The 18,330-nt window shown below is 36.7% G+C and overlaps 4 protein-coding genes and 1 long non-coding RNA gene across 7 annotated transcripts; 2 read left to right on the forward strand and 3 right to left on the reverse strand.

Annotated features, from left to right (window-relative positions):
* The first annotated feature begins 1,708 nt into the window (after positions 1–1,708).
* On the forward strand, positions 1,709–6,155 carry LOC110700261 (FRIGIDA-like protein 3). 3 transcript variants are annotated; one of them, XM_021877775.1, is made up of 6 exons: positions 1,710–1,995; positions 2,291–2,368; positions 2,454–2,513; positions 3,233–4,318; positions 4,842–5,023; positions 5,480–6,155. In XM_021877775.1, exons 4-6 carry the CDS (start codon positions 3,244–3,246, stop codon positions 5,918–5,920), a joined length of 1,698 nt encoding a protein of 565 aa, XP_021733467.1. In that variant the 5' UTR covers positions 1,710–1,995; positions 2,291–2,368; positions 2,454–2,513; positions 3,233–3,243; the 3' UTR covers positions 5,921–6,155. The 3 variants fall into 3 exon arrangements, with proteins under 3 accessions (XP_021733468.1, XP_021733467.1, XP_021733466.1); XM_021877774.1 differs by lacking the exon at positions 2,291–2,368; XM_021877776.1 differs by lacking the exons at positions 2,291–2,368; positions 2,454–2,513 and having other exon boundaries at positions 1,709–1,995.
* Positions 6,156–6,785: 630 nt separating this feature from the next.
* LOC110700260 (TPR repeat-containing protein ZIP4-like) lies at positions 6,786–11,447 on the forward strand. Its single transcript, XM_021877773.1, has 5 exons — positions 6,786–8,302; positions 9,469–9,658; positions 9,748–9,780; positions 9,880–10,500; positions 10,587–11,447. Exons 1-5 carry the CDS (start codon positions 6,999–7,001, stop codon positions 11,244–11,246), a joined length of 2,808 nt encoding a protein of 935 aa, XP_021733465.1. The 5' UTR covers positions 6,786–6,998; the 3' UTR covers positions 11,247–11,447.
* Positions 11,448–11,533: 86 nt separating this feature from the next.
* On the reverse strand, positions 11,534–12,750 carry LOC110700262. The gene is made up of 2 exons (XR_002507177.1): positions 12,540–12,750; positions 11,534–12,289 (listed from the first exon to the last, which is right to left on the reverse strand). It is a non-coding gene; the product is annotated as an uncharacterized LOC110700262 (long non-coding RNA).
* An 821-nt stretch (positions 12,751–13,571) lies between these two features.
* LOC110700770 lies at positions 13,572–14,613 on the reverse strand. Its single transcript, XM_021878368.1, has 2 exons — positions 14,110–14,613; positions 13,572–13,851 (listed from the first exon to the last, which is right to left on the reverse strand). The coding sequence occupies exons 1-2, from the start codon at positions 14,608–14,610 to the stop codon at positions 13,732–13,734; spliced, it is 621 nt and encodes a 206-aa protein (XP_021734060.1). The 5' UTR covers positions 14,611–14,613; the 3' UTR covers positions 13,572–13,731.
* Positions 14,614–14,628: 15 nt separating this feature from the next.
* Positions 14,629–16,724, reverse strand: LOC110700830. Its single transcript, XM_021878415.1, has 3 exons — positions 15,726–16,724; positions 15,573–15,641; positions 14,629–15,168 (listed from the first exon to the last, which is right to left on the reverse strand). Exons 1-3 carry the CDS (start codon positions 16,263–16,265, stop codon positions 14,629–14,631), a joined length of 1,149 nt encoding a protein of 382 aa, XP_021734107.1. The 5' UTR covers positions 16,266–16,724.
* Positions 16,725–18,330: the final 1,606 nt, after the last annotated feature.

Consider the following 18,330-nt stretch of genomic DNA (forward strand, 5'->3'; position numbering starts at 1 on the left):
AAAGAAAACTAGAACAAATATTTAAAAAATTAAAAATGAGGAGAATACTCTGTAAAAAAATACGTAGTACTTGGTAAAATACGAAGTAGTAAATCTAGTAATGATTGCATACACGAAGCTAGCTGCTATTCGGACATATTTGGCATAGCCTCATAAATTAACCCATTTGTGATTTTCTGACACAAGACACAAGGTGATATTACAGCTAGGAATCAAAAATACAGTGTTACTTCTATTTAGTACAGGACAGTACAGTAATCCGTAGCATACACTTGTAGTACAGACCTTTGGACTGATGCGAGTTTAGTGTATGACTTTAGATGCTAAATTGCCTTAATTGAATGGGAGTTTGTTAGAATTGTCTTGGTCGATATTTTTAAATACTTTGTTCAATTTTTTCACATTTACTCATTGATATTTCAAAATATTAATGCGGTTTATATTTTTAAATACATTATTCAATTTTTTTTTTACATTTTTACTCAATGATATTTCAAAATATTAATGGTTATAGTTATATACTAACAAAATTAAAAGTTCAATTGATGTATGTAAAATCTTACTATATAATGACAAAAATATAATCGCTAAAATGGAAATTAAATATTATAGGCTATAAATATTTTTCATAAGGAAAGAGAAAGAGTGGAGGGAAAATTTTTAACCAGTGCATGACATGTATCATCACTGTTTTCGCTTTTAGTATTAAGTTATTGATTGATGATTATTGGTACTAATACGAAAGAGTATGCTTAATTATGGGTCTGTTCATATTTACTTATTTTCACTTCAGTTCAGTTCAGCTCCAATCAGTTCAGTTCAGTTCAATTCAGCTCCAATCAGTTCAGTTCAGCTTAGTTGTTAATTTTCATAAACATTTTCATATATTTTTATGCATTTTAATTTTTCAGTTTAGTTTAGTTCAGTTCAGTTCAGCTCCAATCAGTTCAGTTCAGCTCAGTTCAGTAAATATGAACAGGCCCTATGTCAAAATCATAATATTGCAATTAAATGAAGCAGAGGAAATTTATACGAAATACTTATTGTCTAGATTTTTATTATACCAAGTATGTATTGTATACTCCCTTCGTGATTAAATAAAGGGAAATGCTTTTCTTTTATGTCTATGTTTACATAAATAAGCGTTTTCGTTTTTATTAACAACTTCTCTTTATTTTTTTTTAATAATATTCTATCAACGAATGATCCTCACAAAACCTCCTACTTTCTTATTTGTTTTCAAACTTATAATATGACTGTATGAGCTTATCAACCTTTTTACAAACTTATGTAAACTTTATTCTTCATATACGTCATAGTCAATATAGAAGTAAGTATAAGTGAAAATAATGTAGAAAATACAGGACCATAGATTAACAATACGACAACAAAAAAAAAGCTTAAGAAGCAACGAGAATTAATGGCAACAGTGATAGAAGCATTAAGGTGGGAATTTGAAATTACGCGGCGCCAAAATACAGAAAATCTTTGTTTGTTCCATCTCTCTCTAGTCTCTGAGTCTCTCCTCTCCAATTAAGACAAGTCTCTGAATGTTCCAGATAGAAAGAATAGAATAGAAGAATGTGCACCGTAATACGAGGATTTCTTACAACGGGATTTCATTTCTCAAAACCCCGTTATTTCTTCCTCTATTATTATATTATTAAACTTACACAATTTATAAATTATTATTAATTTTAAATTCCCGCTAGACTGGCAAAAAAAGCAGAAATTCCTGTGTCGGAGGGTAGGCAACTGGAGGAGAGAGAAAGTTGTTGAGTGAGAAAGATAAAGCTTTCTTTGGTTTTTCTCTCTCTCTCTCTCTCACTTTCCTCTTTCTCTTTCTCTCTCTAGGGATTGGATTGCGCACTCTACTATCCAGATTCATATACTATGGACTGACTGAATTATTTATCAAACCTATTTTCCGCCGCACTACTACTATCCATCTATCTATCTCCTCATGTTTTTCTCTCTCCTACTTTCTTCGTTTTGGTACGTTTCTCGCCTTTTTTATTTTATTAATTTTGCATTTAATTCATCTTCAGTTTTTTTTTTTAGATCATGTTAATTTCTGATTTTTTGACCTAATTTTGCTGGAATTTGATCAGGAATTGAACGATTTTGTTGTAATTATTGTCAATTTTTGAGGAATTTTGTTGTTTGAGCCATTATTGTTGAAGTTTTTAAGTTAATTAGCTGGAAATTGATGAAAATTTGAGTTAATTTGATGCTAAATGATGTGATTTCTGTTGATTTTTGAGGAATTAATTGTTTGAGCTTGGTGCAGCTTAATGCTTTTTGCTATGGTGTTGTAGATCTAAGTAATCGTTCGTTTCCTTTTTCGCTTTAGTTTCTGAAATTTCTGGTAATTTTTCTCCGGTTGAGCTGTTGTAATTGAGATATGTTCGATTTTTCGGTGTTTTAGTTTGTTTTTCATTTAATTTTTCTAGGTTTATGGTAGATCTAGTTGGTGCCTGAAGAAGTTGAAGCCGCTGGTATTGTAGTCACTAGTAAGCTTCTTTTACTCATTTCATTCATTTACCACTTTATAATGTGCCTTTTTTGGATTTTGATTTGTTGTTGTGATTGTATGTTTGATATTCCCAGTTTGCCTGCAATTGTTTTTTCAATTAGCGTGTATGTATGTGTGGTGGTGAGGTTATTGTACTTCCAGGCTACGACTTAGATTACATGCTTAAGGTAACTAGATCCTCGAATTTGTTAGTTTAGAATTTAGATGTGTGTTGTATTTGCTCATTTTAAAATTAACCGTGATGATGTTTGTATGCGCTCGTTTTCTTCCTTGTGTATGTGAAGTCTGTTTCTGTTGTTACTACTTTTGACTGTTATCTATGATCATATTACTCCCCTTATCTGTCATGTTGTTTTTGTGATTTTGTGTGGGCAAGAAACTCAGCATTTTAAATTGCTTATGTGTTTGTAAGTGGTTTTTGATAAGTGACCTGGTGCCTATTGGCTGTTCCTCATGCCTCATATGGCTTATGTTTTTGATAAGTGATTGACTTAATGTATTGGCAAGCGTGAAATGAAAACTGTTGCAAGGAAAAAAAAAAAGGAACTGAGGAAGTATATATACTACATATATATTTTCCTGATTTTATCTGCTGCATATTATGACACTGCTTGTCAAAACTGTGTGCCTATGTATCTAATCTTCTTTGCCTTCCCTTATTAATATTAATCTGTTGATTGCTGCTCCCTTTTCCAGCGGTATTTTTGATGGAGGATACTCAATCTGTTGGCGTGCTCATAGACTCTGCAACCTCCAAGATACAGCAACTTCAGAAAGCATTTGCTGAGCTTGAAAGTCACAGGGCTGTTTCCCTCAATTTGAAATGGAAAGAGCTGGAGGCCCATTTCCATGGTTTGGAAAAATCACTTAAGAGGCGTTTTCATGAGTTGGAAGATCAGGAAAAGGAATATGAAAACAAGACAGTTGAAGCACAAGAGATTCTAGAGAAGCGTAAAGCAGCAGTTGTGGCCAAAGAGCAGGCTTCTTTAGAGAGGCTTCAGGAGAAGAGGGATGCTGCTGTTTTTGCTATTGTTAATGCTAAAGAGAAGCAGTGGAGGGAATCATGTGAAGAATATTCTGAAGCCACCAGTGAGAGCCAGGGTGGAACCATGGAGGACACACCAACTAACTCTATGATATCTGAAATTACTTCTGAGTATACTAGTGGAACTGCTGAAGATGGAAGCCCAGAAGTGCAGTCAGCTGATAATGGAAACAGGGAGGTGACATCTTACCCTGAGCTCGTCAAACTATGTGAAGAGATGGATGCTGAGGGTCTTCATAATTTTATATCTGACAACCGCAAGAACCTTGCATCAATGCGGGAGGAAATACCACAAGCTTTGAATGCTGCTGCTGACCCTGCCTGTTTGGTTCTTGATTCGCTGAATAACTTCTACCGTGGTGATGTGACAAACTTGGATGCAAAAAAGGATTCCAGTCTTTTGGGTCTTCGCCGCACCTGCATCATGTTGATGGAGTGTCTTAGCATTTTGTTTGCGAGTCTGGATGCAACCTCTGTTTCTGAAATAGTCTCTGCAGATGTTAAGGCACGAGCAAAGGCTATTGCTGAGGCATGGAAGCCAAAGCTTAATGAACTTGACATGGAAGCTGGAAGTGGAAACTCCTTGGAGGCTCATGCATTTTTACAACTTCTGGCTACTTTCTATATTGCATCTGATTTTGACACAGAAGAACTAACCAAACTAGTGCCTTTGGTGTCACGTCGTCGCCAAGCTGCTGATCTCTGCCGCTCACTTGGGTTATCTGACAAAATGCCAGGTCAGATTTGTGTATTATTATGTACAAGCCAAAGTCTTGGAGTGGTATGAAATATTCAGGGAGGCTTTTATGAACTGCTGTACTGGTCCCCCTTTACATTGACACTTCTTTTTTAATCAAGCCTTTCCCCAAACAGGGATAGGCTTAACCGCATAGGTGGGGTGTCTGGCTGTGGTACTTATCAGTGGACATTTTAAGTCGAGAACTAAAACTAACCTAATTACTTCAAATGTTCCATCTCCCGTTGACATAATTTTACCTATAAATTCTGGCATTTCTCATTCTTAGGCTAGATGTTTTTCACTGATTCTTATTGGGAGAGGGATAGAATTTTGGGTGTGTGTGTCTGTTCATTTTAATTTGTTTGTTGGGAGAGCATATTAGCTCCCTGGTTTTTTATTGGAAACTTGTTGATAACTTGCATATTCTGCATCATCTCTTGATTAACACTGCATATCAACAAGTAAAGCCATGACTTTGCATTTATGTGTTCTGGTTGTTGACTTCAAGCTGGAATCTGCAGGTGTAATTGAAGTGCTGATTAATAGTGGCAGACAAATTGATGCTGTTAATTTGGCCTCTCAATTTGAGCTGACTGAACAATTTCCCCCCGTTCCTCTGCTGCAAAACTATTTAAAGGAAGCGAAAAAAGTTCTTTCTCCCATTAAGCCTGGAAATGCATCACCGTCTTCTCCCAATGCACAGGTTTCCTTCTCATTCTGCTGTTTATTTCTTTGCTTAGTTTATGGTTATGTTCTTCCTTTTCACTTTATATTACTCCTATGTGGCCTAAAGATTGCCCTAATACCCTGTGACTCTGAGGCCATGATGTATTTACTATGTGGATTGAAAAATTTTTTGTAACATATATAACTACAATAAATTGGTTTACTACGTGTGTGAAAGGGCTGAAAGCATGTGTAATCTGCTATAACATCAATTTTTGATGCATATTAGTTGAAATTGGATATTCCATAGATGCTCTTGATAGTCTTGTACATATTCTGCTTATGATTGTGCATGTCCAGCTGCCCTTGCACTTGCTCATACTCCTTCAGACACTTGGGTGTATGATAATAAAACTTGGTAGTAATACATCTTATGCTGCAAACATTGAACTCAATTTTCTCTCTTAACTTATAGTTGTATTATTCTTTTCAGAACAACGATGTGAATGAACGAGAGCTCAGTGCCTTGAAGGCTGTCCTGAAATGTGTGGAAGAGCACAAGCTTGACGAACAGTTTCCTATGGAGACTCTGGCAAAACGCGTACTCCAGCTCGAGAAGGCAAAAGCAGATAAGAAACGAGCAACAGAAGTTACTAAACCTCAATCCAAGAGGCCCCGTGCTACCAACGTGGGGTTTGCACCCCGCGTCACTAACCTTGCTGCCAACACTTCTCCGTATGCTGCTAGGCTGACTGACAGGTACCCTCCTCCCCAGTACGTGTTTGACAACAGACCCTACGTTTACACTGCCGGACCTACTGATAATCACTGCCCTCCTCCTGTCTTGGGTGCCCCAGCTTATGGCTTTCCTCCTGGCCATGGAAATTACTACGCCAATGGGTACCAGTACCAGGCCCCTCCTTATCAGTACTGATGCTAATTTGGTGACTGTCGTGAACTTCTGATTTTAACTACTAAGTTTTTAACCCTTTTTCTAAGATGTCAGGTACTGTACGTTTAATCTTAGTATTAGGTGGGAAAAAACTGAGATAATGTAAGGTGAAGTAAAAAAAAAAGGATCAAGCTTAGTGTTTTAGCCTCTTTCAGTTTCATGTATAACGAGACCTTTTAATCCTCTAATATATGTACCGTGTTTTGTGTTTGTACAATTCTCTTCTCTTATCTCATGTTTCTTACTTTCTTACAAGTAGCTTATATGGTTTCTGTTACGAATATAGCTGAAATTGATAGTGAATTTGTTACTCGTATGAGAGTGCTGCCCACCATGGCAATAAGTCTGGGACTAGGACCTGTAGCCCGAGTATCAGACCTGCTTGGACCATACCACTACCATAATTTATGTGTACTTATACAAGTACATGTTAAAATGAGAATTGGTTGCTTGTCAAAGTTTCATACTCCGTATCATATTAGCTTTGATGGCAAGTTACTTCAACAATTTTCATGTATTGGAAATTTGGAATATGTAAAGCTTATATACGAAAATTACGAAGTACTTGTATTTATAAAGTTATGAAAAACCCTTGAAGGTGTATTAAAGAATTCGTTTGCTGAAAATAGATTCATTTCAAACTACTCGGAAAAAAAAAAAAGAATATTTCAAACTAAGAGCACGATTCTTATAGAGTTATAGTGTAGTGTGCAGTTGTGCACTTGCGTCTGAGAGTGAAAATAGCTCAAGTGATTAGAGATTCCTCTCGATTTTAGGTGATTTTGGGATCGATTCTCATTACTCGCCCTTGTGGCTCTAAAAAAAAAAAAAAAAAAGAAAAAAAAAAGAAAGGTGCACTTGTGTCTAAACCATGGTCCAAACGACAATCATATCATTTATTCAATATGGAGTACTATTTTCAAATCACAACCTTTTTCCCTCCAAAATCTCTCTATCTTCCTCTGCTTGTTTTAAACAACCGTCACTTTCTTTTCTTCATCATTCAAATAAACGCCCAAATTTCCCGGCAAAAAAAAAAACATTTCTCCGGTGACACAAAATGAGAATAGCAGAGATAAACTCGCCGGACCTCCGGCAACACGACGCCGTTTCACTCACCCTCCAACAAATCGAATCACTCGTCAAACAAATCGAGCTTCTCTCTCCTAAAACTTCTCCCTTACCTTCCTCTCTCTCTCCTCAGCTTCGACAATGCCTGACTCAACTGAGTCAACTCGGTCCTTCTTCCTTCTCCAAATCGGTCAAGCTTCAGCTATGGAAGCTCAGCTACCGTCTCTGGAACTCCTGCGTCGATCTCACAAACGCCGGCTTAAAAGGACACGTGGAGCTCCGGCAATCCGCCGCCGACATTCTTGCAATCGCCGGTGATGTTGCTGGAGTTCCGTCACCGGCGATGAAGGCGGCTTCGTTCTACTACAAGACTGGTTTGATTTGGCATGAGATGAGGAAGTTCGATTTGGCGAATGATTGTTATGAGAAAGCAACGGATCTTGTTGCGAAGGTTGAAATTGATTCGATTTCTGACCTAGGAGAGAGAAAATTGTTGCTCGATCTTAATATTGCGAGGGCGAGAACTGCGTGGGAGGTTTCGGATCGAAACGTTTCGATTGCGTTGTTGAATCGTTCGAAGAAGTTTCTGTTTGAAACGGCGGAGAATTACAGGATTCTTGCGGAGCAATACTTGGCGTTTGGGAAGGCGGTGTTGATGAAAAGCGGAGTTTCGGAGGGTAATGAGGCGTTGAAGTTGATGAATGAGGGTTTGGAGTTGTGTGAGAAAGGGCTTAGAGTTGTGAAGAAGACGGATGAAACGCTGAGTTTGAAGACTTTGAGGGATACAACGCTGCGTTTTATAGCTGCTTCGCATTTGCAGAGGGAAGAGTTTGATAGTGTGGTTAAATGTGTGAGGGTTTTGAGGGATTATAGTGGTGTTAAAAGCGGAGATCAGCACCCGAGTTTGAGTGTTTTAGCATTGAAGGCGTGGTTGGGATTAGGGAGGTTTAGTGAGGCAGAGAAGGAGCTGAGGGATATGGTAGTTAATAAGGGGGTTCCAGAGGCTGTTTGGGTTTCGGCTGTGGAGGCATATTTTAAGGCAGTTGGTGTGGCTGGAGTTGAGACAGTGAAGAGTATTTTTCTAGGGCTGTTAGGGCGGTGCCAAGTTAGTGCTTGTGCAGCGGTTCGTGTGATTTATAAGGTGATTGGGGAAGGCGGTGGTGGTGGGGAAGGGTTACGGATTAGAGAGATCATGGCGGAGGAGTTGGTGAGTGATGAAAGGGTGGTGACACTTTTTGCTGGTGAGAGAGCTGCAAAGGAAAGAACAGCCTTACATGCTGTCTTGTGGAATTGGTGAGGCTTTACTACAGTATGAACTAATCCAAGTTCTTGTGATTTAGTTGTTTGTTTAGTCTCTTAGTGGATACTAAAGAACATGAATATTAATACTCCGTATGAAAATTTTGCAACTAATGCTTTGTTCTTGCTACTCTTCAGTACCCAGTGAACCAATTTTGCCTATGATAGTTATCTTCAAGGCATAATCTTGTCGTGGTTGTTTGTTTGCACTTTGTATTGTTTTGCCTTGTGTTTGCTGGATCCTTTTGTTGCCTTTTGATCTCGCTCTGGGTGTGATATGGTGCTCTCCTTTGTTTTCTTCATGTCTACTTTTTCATGGGACCTCTGTCTTTCGTATTGAACTTGTTGTAATGAATGATTTGCATTATTAGATGTGTTCTTGTATACTTTTTCCTCTTGGTGGTTAATGTTTGGCCTGTGTAATTATAAATCATGTGGCTGTGGTCTCATCTGTTTTAGAGACCCTAAGATAGAATATATAAACCAATCCCGGGCTTCAACCATTAGCTTAACCAGTATTGATTTATATATTCTATCACTTAGGTTGTTGTGGACTTGTGGGGACTTAAATCTAAGCTACAACATATCAGCCCTGAAAAGTAGATGCACCTGAAGTTGCAAGTCCTAATGGTGTTGTATCTTGTGTCATAAGAAACGTAGGATTTGATTAGAAAGAGAGACTGAGGAACTCTTATTAGACTATACATGTAGTTTTAACAGGAAATGGTGGAGGGAGTTATTGGCTTATTGCTAGTAATTCATACAACCGTCTTTTTATACACTGGTGACATCATGACATCACTTCTGAGGATCTGCTTGCTGAAGAATTTGAGATTTGCTATGATATGTATGTAAGCAAATTAATGGTGTGGCAGGAAGAGATTTTTGAGAGAATGCAATCAACATATGCCTCGGATTTGAATTTATGAAGCAATTAATATGAACAAAAACAAAATGAGGAAAATTAGGATACTTAAGAAAATTTAGACAATGCATGGCGTTTCCATTTTTTAGATGGGATGTTGTGCATAAGTCATAGCTTTTCATTTTCTGAATTCTTATCTATGTTGATCTTTCTGCTTTTGTGCATATCTTTTTTTTGTAGAGACTTCTCTTGTAGAAACTCCCGACCTTTTGACCCACTTAATTTCCCTGAGCAGTGCTGCAGCTCATTTTCGGTCAAAGGACTATGAGATTAGTGCGGGATTATTCGAAAAGGCTATGCTTTATGTGCCCAGTGGCACCGAGAGCAGAATTCTACGAGCAAAGGGATACAGAGTTTTGTGTCTATGCCACTTGGGTCTCTCCCAGCTTGATCAAGCAAAGGAATACATTGATGAGGCAGAGAAGGTATTGTGTGTTGTTCTCATCTGGTATAAGGCCGAGCTACAAAGAGAGACTAAAGATGTTTATGATACTGATGCATTTTTTTCCTGCAGCTTGAGCCAAACATAGCCTGTGCATTTCTGAAGGTATTGTAAATTTTGCTTGCTTTATATTTAAAAACAACCTTGTTTTATTCTATCTTAGCCTCACTGTAGTAGGTTGTTTTTTTCTTATGATTTGGGCAGTTCAAGATATACTTGCAAAAGAATGATCATGCTGCTGCCATAACTCAGATGAAAGCTATGACGGGCTGCACTGACTTCACTACAGAATTTCTTTCACTTGCAGCGCATGAAGCTGTTGCATGTCGTGCACTTGGAGTTGCTGTTTCTTCATTGTCTGATCTCCTCAACTTCTACACATCAGGAAAACCAATGCCAGTAGCTGAGATAGTTGTGGTTCGCACCACTCTGGCGATCCTTGTTCAAGAATCTGGTCACGAGTACGATCTCCTGAAGCATATGAAGAGAGCCCAAACTAGGATGACTGAGCTAGGGCCTGATAATTTCTTTGGGAAAGGTGAGGTTGGAAGGCGAGAACAAAACTGGATCGCAACAAATGCATGGAATGCAGGGACACGAGCAGGGTTGGAAGAAAACTATGAATTATGTGCTGAATTTTTGAGTTTGGCAGCTGAATTCTATGATGTTAAGATTGACAGGGAAGCAGAAGGAAACAACATAATGGTTTGCAAATCAATTGTCCTGGCCGTTTCTGCAATGATAGCCACTGAGAAGCAAAAGAAGGTTGCGATGTTGGATGCACAAGTGAGGAAAGCCATAGAACTGCTAGATAGAGTTGGAAAGGTAAGCAATAGTTTCCTTCGTAAATAAAGGTAGCTTAGCTAAATTCTATGAAGTCCCACTAAAATTTTCATGCAACATGCTGTCAGTTGGTGGAATCATTGTCAGCTGCAGAAAATCCATCAGACTGTCAAGACAGCAGCCTCGATCCAAAATTCCAACTTGTATACATGTTGAATGCATACGAGTTATATGGAAGGCTTAAAGATTCAAGATCCCAGCAGCTCCTTGTGAAAAGTTATTTGAATTCAAAGGTCTCTAACCCGAAGGATCTTCTTCAGATAGGCCTTGCTTTCTCACAAGGTTCCCAATTTAATGCTGAAGTAGCAACCACCACTTTAAATGCTTGCCTCTCTGGTCTGCTTGCTTCACCTTTACCAGACTATAATGAGGTGGCTATAGTTATAAGACGGCTAATTACTATAGCTGTGGTTTATAAGGGAGATGCTGATGATGAGGCGGTGTACAATCTATATAAACAGGCACAACGAATTATGGTGGGGCTCAGAGAAGGTGAGTACCCTGTTGCCGAGGGGAAATGGCTTGCTACCACATCTTGGAACAGGGCAGCAGTCCCTGTGAGACTCAGACAGGTTGATGGGGCAAAAAAATGGATGAGTTTGGCGTTGGAGTTTGCAAAGAAGGTCCCAGGAATGGAAACTTATAAGGCATGTATGGAAGACTTTATCGCCAGCTTTGAGAAGAAACAACAAGAGGATGAAGAAAAGAGGAGCAAGCTAACTAGCTGAATGAAAACTAGCGTGAAGATGAGCTGAAGTAGATATTTTGTACAGATTATAGAAGGCGAAAACTACAGGACACAGAAGAAATGTTTGAGAACTACATAACCTGCAGAGGAGCAAGCTAAATCCTTGTCTGCTTGTCATTTATAAACTTAATGAAAAATGTCTAATATGACATGAGAATAGAGAAAACATATGTTAACTTTTATATATATTGGCCAGAATGTCAAATACAATCGAATTTGATTTGAAGAGTATTTTACAAAATGTAATCAATTGCTTGCTTTTTCCCCCCCCCCCCCCCCTTTCCTTCCTCTTTCTTGTAGTCTTTTTCCAGAATCTCCTAACACAAAGAATAACAGTTACTCTGATTTAAAGAGTATTGTACAAAAAGTAATCAATATGGTTTACATAATTTGAAGGCCCCTTATATTGTAGCAGCTGCAATATTTCAAATACTTCAGTCTATTTGTATCCTCTATCATCAATCACTTCCTCCTTTCTCAGCACCTTATTTTGTCAACTCTAATTTGATGTCAAGTAGATGCCTGGAGTTGTGTCAGTCTTATATCGGTCATCAAATCGATATAGAACCAGTGCTCCACAACTCCATATGTCCACTTTTGATCTAATATTGAAGCAGATACAACCGCCTTCAACAACGTTGTTGCTAAAGGAAGGAAGAGCAAACATGGTAGAAAAGATAATTGGGCGACTGAGAGAAAAAATTAGCTGGTAGAAAATCTCTCTTGAATGTCATAGACATACAAAAAAGAATTCAATTCTACCCTTGCAACCTTTTCCCATTTGAAGAGGTATGAGACTGCTTTTCAAACTAGAGAACCTTCTTAAAATATATTGTGGAAGTGTATTGTTGTGTGTCTAGTCATCATCTCTCAAAGGGCCAAGTCCCTTCATGGAAGTCGAGCCTCTTTTAGGTGACAGGCGCCACGCCGAAGAGAGGATTATAGCCTTAAAGAGTTGATGACCACAACGAATGTCACTTCCACAGCTGCTTGGTTTAAGTCTCATACCCATCAGAGTATAATCTGTAAAAGACAAGAAACTCTAGTTAGTCCTTTATACATGATAATAGTATAATAGTTGGAGGAATTGTGTGACTTAGACATGTTTTGCATATTGATTTCTTGTTTTAAATCAAAATATTTTGTACAGATCTATATCTTTAAAAGTTTCAAAGCCATGCAGCATGAGTTCTCTATACCAATTATGGAACTCTTGAAATTAAATTTTAGATTATTGCTAGAATAAATTGTTTAAGAAAAGGAGAAAACAAACTTGGTGAATTGCAGATGCAATAATGCTGATGAATAACATTCTCTGAATTTGTTTTTTCCTCTTCCTCTTTCTTCTAAACCAATTGTCTTTGGCCAAGGTAACCATTGAAATTGGTATTATGAGCTTCTAACTTAATCTAAATATTAGAGGAACCTATGATTTCAAGAATTGCTTTGTGTTTTGGTTGTTGGTATGAGAATTGATGGGAATGGTTGTGCCAGATCAAGACCTTTTTATAATGGTTGGGCGAATCATATGAGATATGATATGTTTCCTTGAATGATAATCAGGATAAGATTTACGCGTAATTCCTTGAATGATAATCAGGGTAAGATTTACGCGTAATTCCTTGAATAAAAATCCAGATAAGTTTTACGCGTAATTCCTTGAATGAAAATCAGGATAAGTTTTACACGTAAGTACTTACACCACTACACGTAAATGCCACGCATGCAATGCAATCTCAAGGCTCATGTGCATCATATGAGAAATGATCAAGCCCATTCCTAGCAATCTATAGGCCCGGGCAGGATGATTAATTGGAGCCTCTTAGCACCATCTACAGAGCATGTTAAGTAAACTATCATAAGTGCTACAAGCCTACAACCTACAGGTAAGGACTTACACCGTGTCATTTACATGTCACGTATGTAACTATGTAACTATCATAACTTCATAAGTGCATTATATTGATGGGAGGGGCAAATCATATTGGATACAATATATTTCCTTGATGTATTTGTCTCTAAAACTAAGGAAGCCAAGATGAGCAAACATGTAATTCTTCTGATATGTTATACGTAGTATCTACAATCCTAGGCAGAAACTGCTAACAAATTTGCTTACAGTCAATCAATCAGAACCTATATTTCATGCACTCGTGAATATGGTATATCTAGAGGGTTTAGAATAAGTTTAATACCCTGAAAACTCCTTCAGAAGGACATGAGCAGGCAAAGCATATACATGATGAAAACCTAATAAGTGCTCAGAAAAATAAGCAAGTAACATATAATATGGTATTTGCTGGTAAGTATTGCCAAGCACTAGCATTAGAGTTAAATGACAAACATACGCGTAAATTCATAACAGCCTCCAAGTTCTATGTAAACTGTCAAGCAACATTAGTATAAGTAGACAAAATCAACTACTCCAACAGCGATCTTAGGACAAGCTAGTGTCGTATAGAGAATCATTTTTTCTTAGCTGTGAGGGTAACCATTTGAGGCCTCAGAATTGAGAAGCAAAGCTGCAGACCAAACTTCGACTCAATCTGATTGAAGGATCTTTCCATAATGTGGCAAATGTTGACCTGTGATTTCATGTAAGAAAAATAAACATAAGAAGTTTATCTATATATGGGATTTGTAGAAAGGAACAATCAAACTAGCTCATCTATGATTTGTTCGGATTTCTTAGTAGGATTGACACTAGAATGATGAGGGCCACTACTAAGTTCAACCACGTTTTAGAGCAAACAAGTGTACAGAGCTACCCAAGTTTAATTCACAACTAAAACAAGTAGAACCAATAAGTTCAAGTAATAATTCCAAGAGAAAGAAAGCCTGACCTCCATATTGTATCGGTTTTTGATAGGAAGAACGATCCCACATTTGACAGAAGTCCGAAATGACTCCATTAAGTTCCTCAGAGAAAAGTTGTTTGGCTTAATCTCCTTCAGTTTAAGAACGCTGCCAGCAGAAGCAAATACATGACCATATATCCCTTTATCCCTTAAGACCTTCACAGGGAGATCAAAAGAAAGGTCTGCAAAGGCAGAGAATGCAAGATCTCCATCAAGAGCAATATTCATCAAGGAAGAACTTGAATCATCGCGAGTTTGCATTCCAATGTTAGGACCATGTACTCCTCTGTATCTAAGGCTCCACAATGAATCTAAGCCTCCCATGAAGCCAAATACAGAAGAGTTCTCACTTAAGAAAATTTTGTTGGCTCGCGGTGGAAACAATGGCCTATTTACGCATGATTTACTCCATGGCAGCATCAGACCACCAGAGAATCCCAAATTGAGCGCAGCATTCTTATAATCAAGAGGTAATGCATAGCACATATGGAACTCCTGTTATAATTACAGAGTCAGAGAGTTTAAAAGCTTGTCAAACAAATGTATATAATGCAAGAAACATATATTATACTTCTGCTTCTTTACCTGGCGCAGAAATCGTGCACTCCAACCATCAGGAAGCAGGCCTGAAATTGTAGTAGCAGACTGAACAGCATACCCTTGAGTAGGCCTCAAAATTGAATCCCTCTCATCAATTGTAAACTTGTAGTACAAAGAGGATAGTAAACTGAGATTTCCCAGCCTCAGATTCCCACTCAACAAATCAGTCGTCTCTAAAAGTGTCAAGTCATATTCGAGTTGATGATTCTTGGTAGAGACTAAACCGACAGAAAAGCCAGTTGCACCAAATTCTTCTTCACAGGGAAGCCTTAATGATAATAGCTCACTAAAGAACCCTAACAAGTATTGAGCAACAACAGAGACTCGAAGAGACACAGTGATATTAGGCCAACGGCTGAATTTGAGAAATGGACACCCAAGACTAATCCAACATTTTTTATTGCAGCCATCATAACAGAAATAATCATCCAAATCGGGCTTAGTCTACACGAATACATAAAACCAACGATCAATATCGAAAAATCAGTCAATTCAAGTAGTACATCACTGTAAATTTATCACTGTAAATTTCAACTCAGTTCCCCTAAAATCAAAATTGTCAAGTAGCTCATTCTACAATCTACATACATCACTGTATATTTTCAACACAGTTATACATTAATTAGACATGCAACAATCAAATATAATTTGTTATCATTAACATGAACTCAATACATTAACAATGTCAAATTACAACCACCAAAAAAACAGGGGTTTTCAAGAATTTCAACAACAAAAAAAGGGGCAAATACTAAGTGCAAAGTACTACTTCCATTTCCAAATTTTTCACCCATCTCAATAGTTCTTAACAGTTATTAAGAGTATAATTTAATGAGAAGAAATCATACCTTGAAAAAAGGTCGGAACAAAATCAGAGTTTGACCTTGATGATTGCACCATTCAATCCATCTACCATCCTGTAACACAAACACCCATCAATTATTTTTACAATAAAATTAGCCCCAAAATAAAAAAAAAATCCAAAATTATGAAAGAATCACCTTAGAATTTTTAAAGAAATCCAAATCATCCGAGTAAAATGGCCTTTTCTCATCGTGAACTACCTTGAAGTTGAATGTAGTCGGTTTCTTGTTGGTGTAATCTCCATTATCAATACTGAGAAAATCAAAGGGAAATATGACAGGATTTATATGGTTTCTGGGAATGAGCAAAATCTTCTCCTCTTTGATGGCGGACTGGTTATTTTTTTGTGGGTTGATTGAAACAAAAAGTATTTTAAGAGCTAGTTCTTCTTCTGGAATTTCCTCTATATTCTTATTGATGAATAATGCTGCTTCTTCATCAACTTCTGTTGAATCAATTTCCTTGTTTTTCTCCATAGATTCTACTCTTTTTCTCTCTCTCTCTTTCTCTGTTGTTTTGGTGGGAATGAACAGGAGTAGTAGTACTGTACGTACGACAGACAGTATTGGGTGAGTTTTTTTTTTTTTTTTTTTTTTTTTTTTTTTTGGAAAAATGTGGTAAATATTATTATAGACAAAATTATTTTCTAAATAGTAGGGGAGGGGTATGTTAGTCATAGCCTATTAGTAATAGCTTGGGGAATAAGTTATACTCCCTTCGTCTCCGAAAGAACGACCCTTTTAGGTTGATTTCGCGGGTTTTAATAAAGTTAAATAAAAAGAAGTAAAAGTATATTCAAAAGATAAATTTATATGGGGTTTACAAAAAAGTAGGGAGAGATAGTAATAAAAGTATACGGAAAACAAAATTTAATATGGAAAGCTAATTTTGCACAAATATTGTTGCAAATTGGTGGGTATTTTTATGCTAATGGATCATTCTTTTTGGGACTAAAATTAGGCCAAATGGGTCATTCTTTCGGGGACGGGGAGAGTAGTCTGTTATGAGAGTTTTTCTATAAATAGGCCTCATTAGGAGGAATAATCGGGATTTTGAATATTGTGAGGATTCTTATTTTTCGAGAGTGAGCCTCTCGAAAGCTCATGTTAGGAGAGAATCCACCTCTCGAAAGTGGAATTATCGTTGAATTAGTGTAATCCACATATTATCAATACCATCGGCATTGTTCTTTCCTAATTTCTGCCATTGTTAGAGCTGGAAACCATGCTAATGCCTAGCAAAATTTTCAAACCTACTTTTTATTTTAATGGTATATATCCTTTACCATTAAATAATTATACTTAATATGTTATCTTAATGTTTGTCCATGGGCACACGTTAGAAAAACTTAACCATCCTCCTGATGCTAGGGCATATGGCATTGATAGAATTCCCACTCCTACGTACATACATGAAAATGAATTAATTTTATGTGTGTAACATGTTTTGAGATACTGGTTTAATAAACTAAAAAAATAGATTGACTCAATGTGTTTATTGTACACTCGAGTTTAATTTTATGTGAGAGGTGTAAAATTACCTATGATTGTGTTGAGGTCATAAAATTAAACTCGAGTGTACAATATGTTTCATGAAATTGTGTTATTATTACCTATGATTGTGTTGAGGCCATTGAATACCGTCTTGAAGAATGAAGTGTAACCTTCTTCACTTGATGATCTAATAATGTTCGCCTCCACCTCCATGGAAGGCTAGCTTTTACTAGGTTAAGAATTAAGATATTCATGTGATTTCATTAAAAAAAAATGAAGTATGTCACAACTTCACAAGTAATTACTTGACATCAAAGACAATTACATACAATGAATGGTACAACTCGTACAAGTAACCATATCATATCCAGGACTGACCCTAGGACGTTGTTTTGAGGCCAACTGAGATGGAGGCCCAAAAATTAAATTATTAGTGCTTGGTGTGGGTGGCATGAGATTGAACAACCCAAGCATCAACAATTTTCCTTAGTATTGTACCTTTTATTAACTAATTTATAATTTAAATATTTTTATAGAAAATCAATAATCAATCAAAAATCAAAAACTTAATACTAAAACAGACACCGAGAGTAACACATGTCACATCCTGGTGCTGTTTTTTCCCTTCAAAACTTTCTTTTCTTTGTAACCATTTTTTCTGTGTATTTGAATATTTGTTGCAACTATAATAATATCATTTTAAATCTATTATATTATCTTTATGACAAAAATGTTACTTTTTATTTGGTGTTCATAATTCTTCCATATACATATACCTAAAATACTATTCCAACTTCTTTTTAATAATTTGATAAACAAAATAATATTAAATTTTGCCAAAAAATTATTACTTCGTATTAAAATTGATTCATTTCATTGATATTTAAAATTACTTTAAAGCATTACTTTTATTTGTTAGATATAATAATTTTTTTAATAAAAAAATTAGACTTAACGTGCATGGCACGGGGCCCTAAGCTAGTGATAACTAAACTAGCACGTGTGTTAAAAAAAAAAGTATACATGCTCTGTAGATGGTGCTAAGAGGCTATAATTAATCATCCTGCCCGAGCTTATATAGATTGCTACCAGTGGCAGATCTTGGGCCAAAAAATTAGGGGGCCAAAATTTGATCCCTTAATGTTAGGAATATAGGAAAATATATTATTCTGATATATTTTCCATATAGATCTCATAATATTATATTTAGGATAATAATATATCTTAGTGATATTCTAAGATAGATTTA

The sequence above is a fragment of the Chenopodium quinoa genome, unplaced genomic scaffold, assembly GCF_001683475.1.
Source record: "Chenopodium quinoa cultivar QQ74 unplaced genomic scaffold, ASM168347v1, whole genome shotgun sequence".
Classification (NCBI taxonomy): domain Eukaryota; kingdom Viridiplantae; phylum Streptophyta; class Magnoliopsida; order Caryophyllales; family Amaranthaceae; genus Chenopodium; species Chenopodium quinoa.

Bases quoted from the DNA above. Each gene is read 5' to 3' on its own strand.
- LOC110700261 (XM_021877776.1), top strand. From the start codon at position 3,244: ATGGAGGATACTCAATCTGTTGGCGTGCTCATAGACTCTGCAACCTCC. The intron at 4,319-4,841 runs GTCAGATTTGTG...TGGAATCTGCAG, and splicing joins GTTATCTGACAAAATGCCAG to GTGTAATTGAAGTGCTGATT. The intron at 5,024-5,479 runs GTTTCCTTCTCA...TATTCTTTTCAG, and splicing joins CGTCTTCTCCCAATGCACAG to AACAACGATGTGAATGAACG.
- LOC110700260 (XM_021877773.1), top strand. From the start codon at position 6,999: ATGAGAATAGCAGAGATAAACTCGCCGGACCTCCGGCAACACGACGCC. The intron at 9,659-9,747 runs GTATTGTGTGTT...TTTTTCCTGCAG, and splicing joins ACATTGATGAGGCAGAGAAG to CTTGAGCCAAACATAGCCTG. The intron at 10,501-10,586 runs GTAAGCAATAGT...ACATGCTGTCAG, and splicing joins TGCTAGATAGAGTTGGAAAG to TTGGTGGAATCATTGTCAGC.
- LOC110700770 (XM_021878368.1), bottom strand. From the start codon at position 14,610: ATGTGCTATGCATTACCTCTTGATTATAAGAATGCTGCGCTCAATTTG. The intron at 13,852-14,109 runs GTCAGGCTTTCT...ATGAAATCACAG, and splicing joins AAAACCGATACAATATGGAG to GTCAACATTTGCCACATTAT.
- LOC110700830 (XM_021878415.1), bottom strand. From the start codon at position 16,265: ATGACTAACATACCCCTCCCCTACTATTTAGAAAATAATTTTGTCTAT. The intron at 15,642-15,725 runs GTGATTCTTTCA...TTTGTGTTACAG, and splicing joins ATTTCTTTAAAAATTCTAAG to GATGGTAGATGGATTGAATG. The intron at 15,169-15,572 runs GTATGATTTCTT...GTATTCGTGTAG, and splicing joins TGTTCCGACCTTTTTTCAAG to ACTAAGCCCGATTTGGATGA.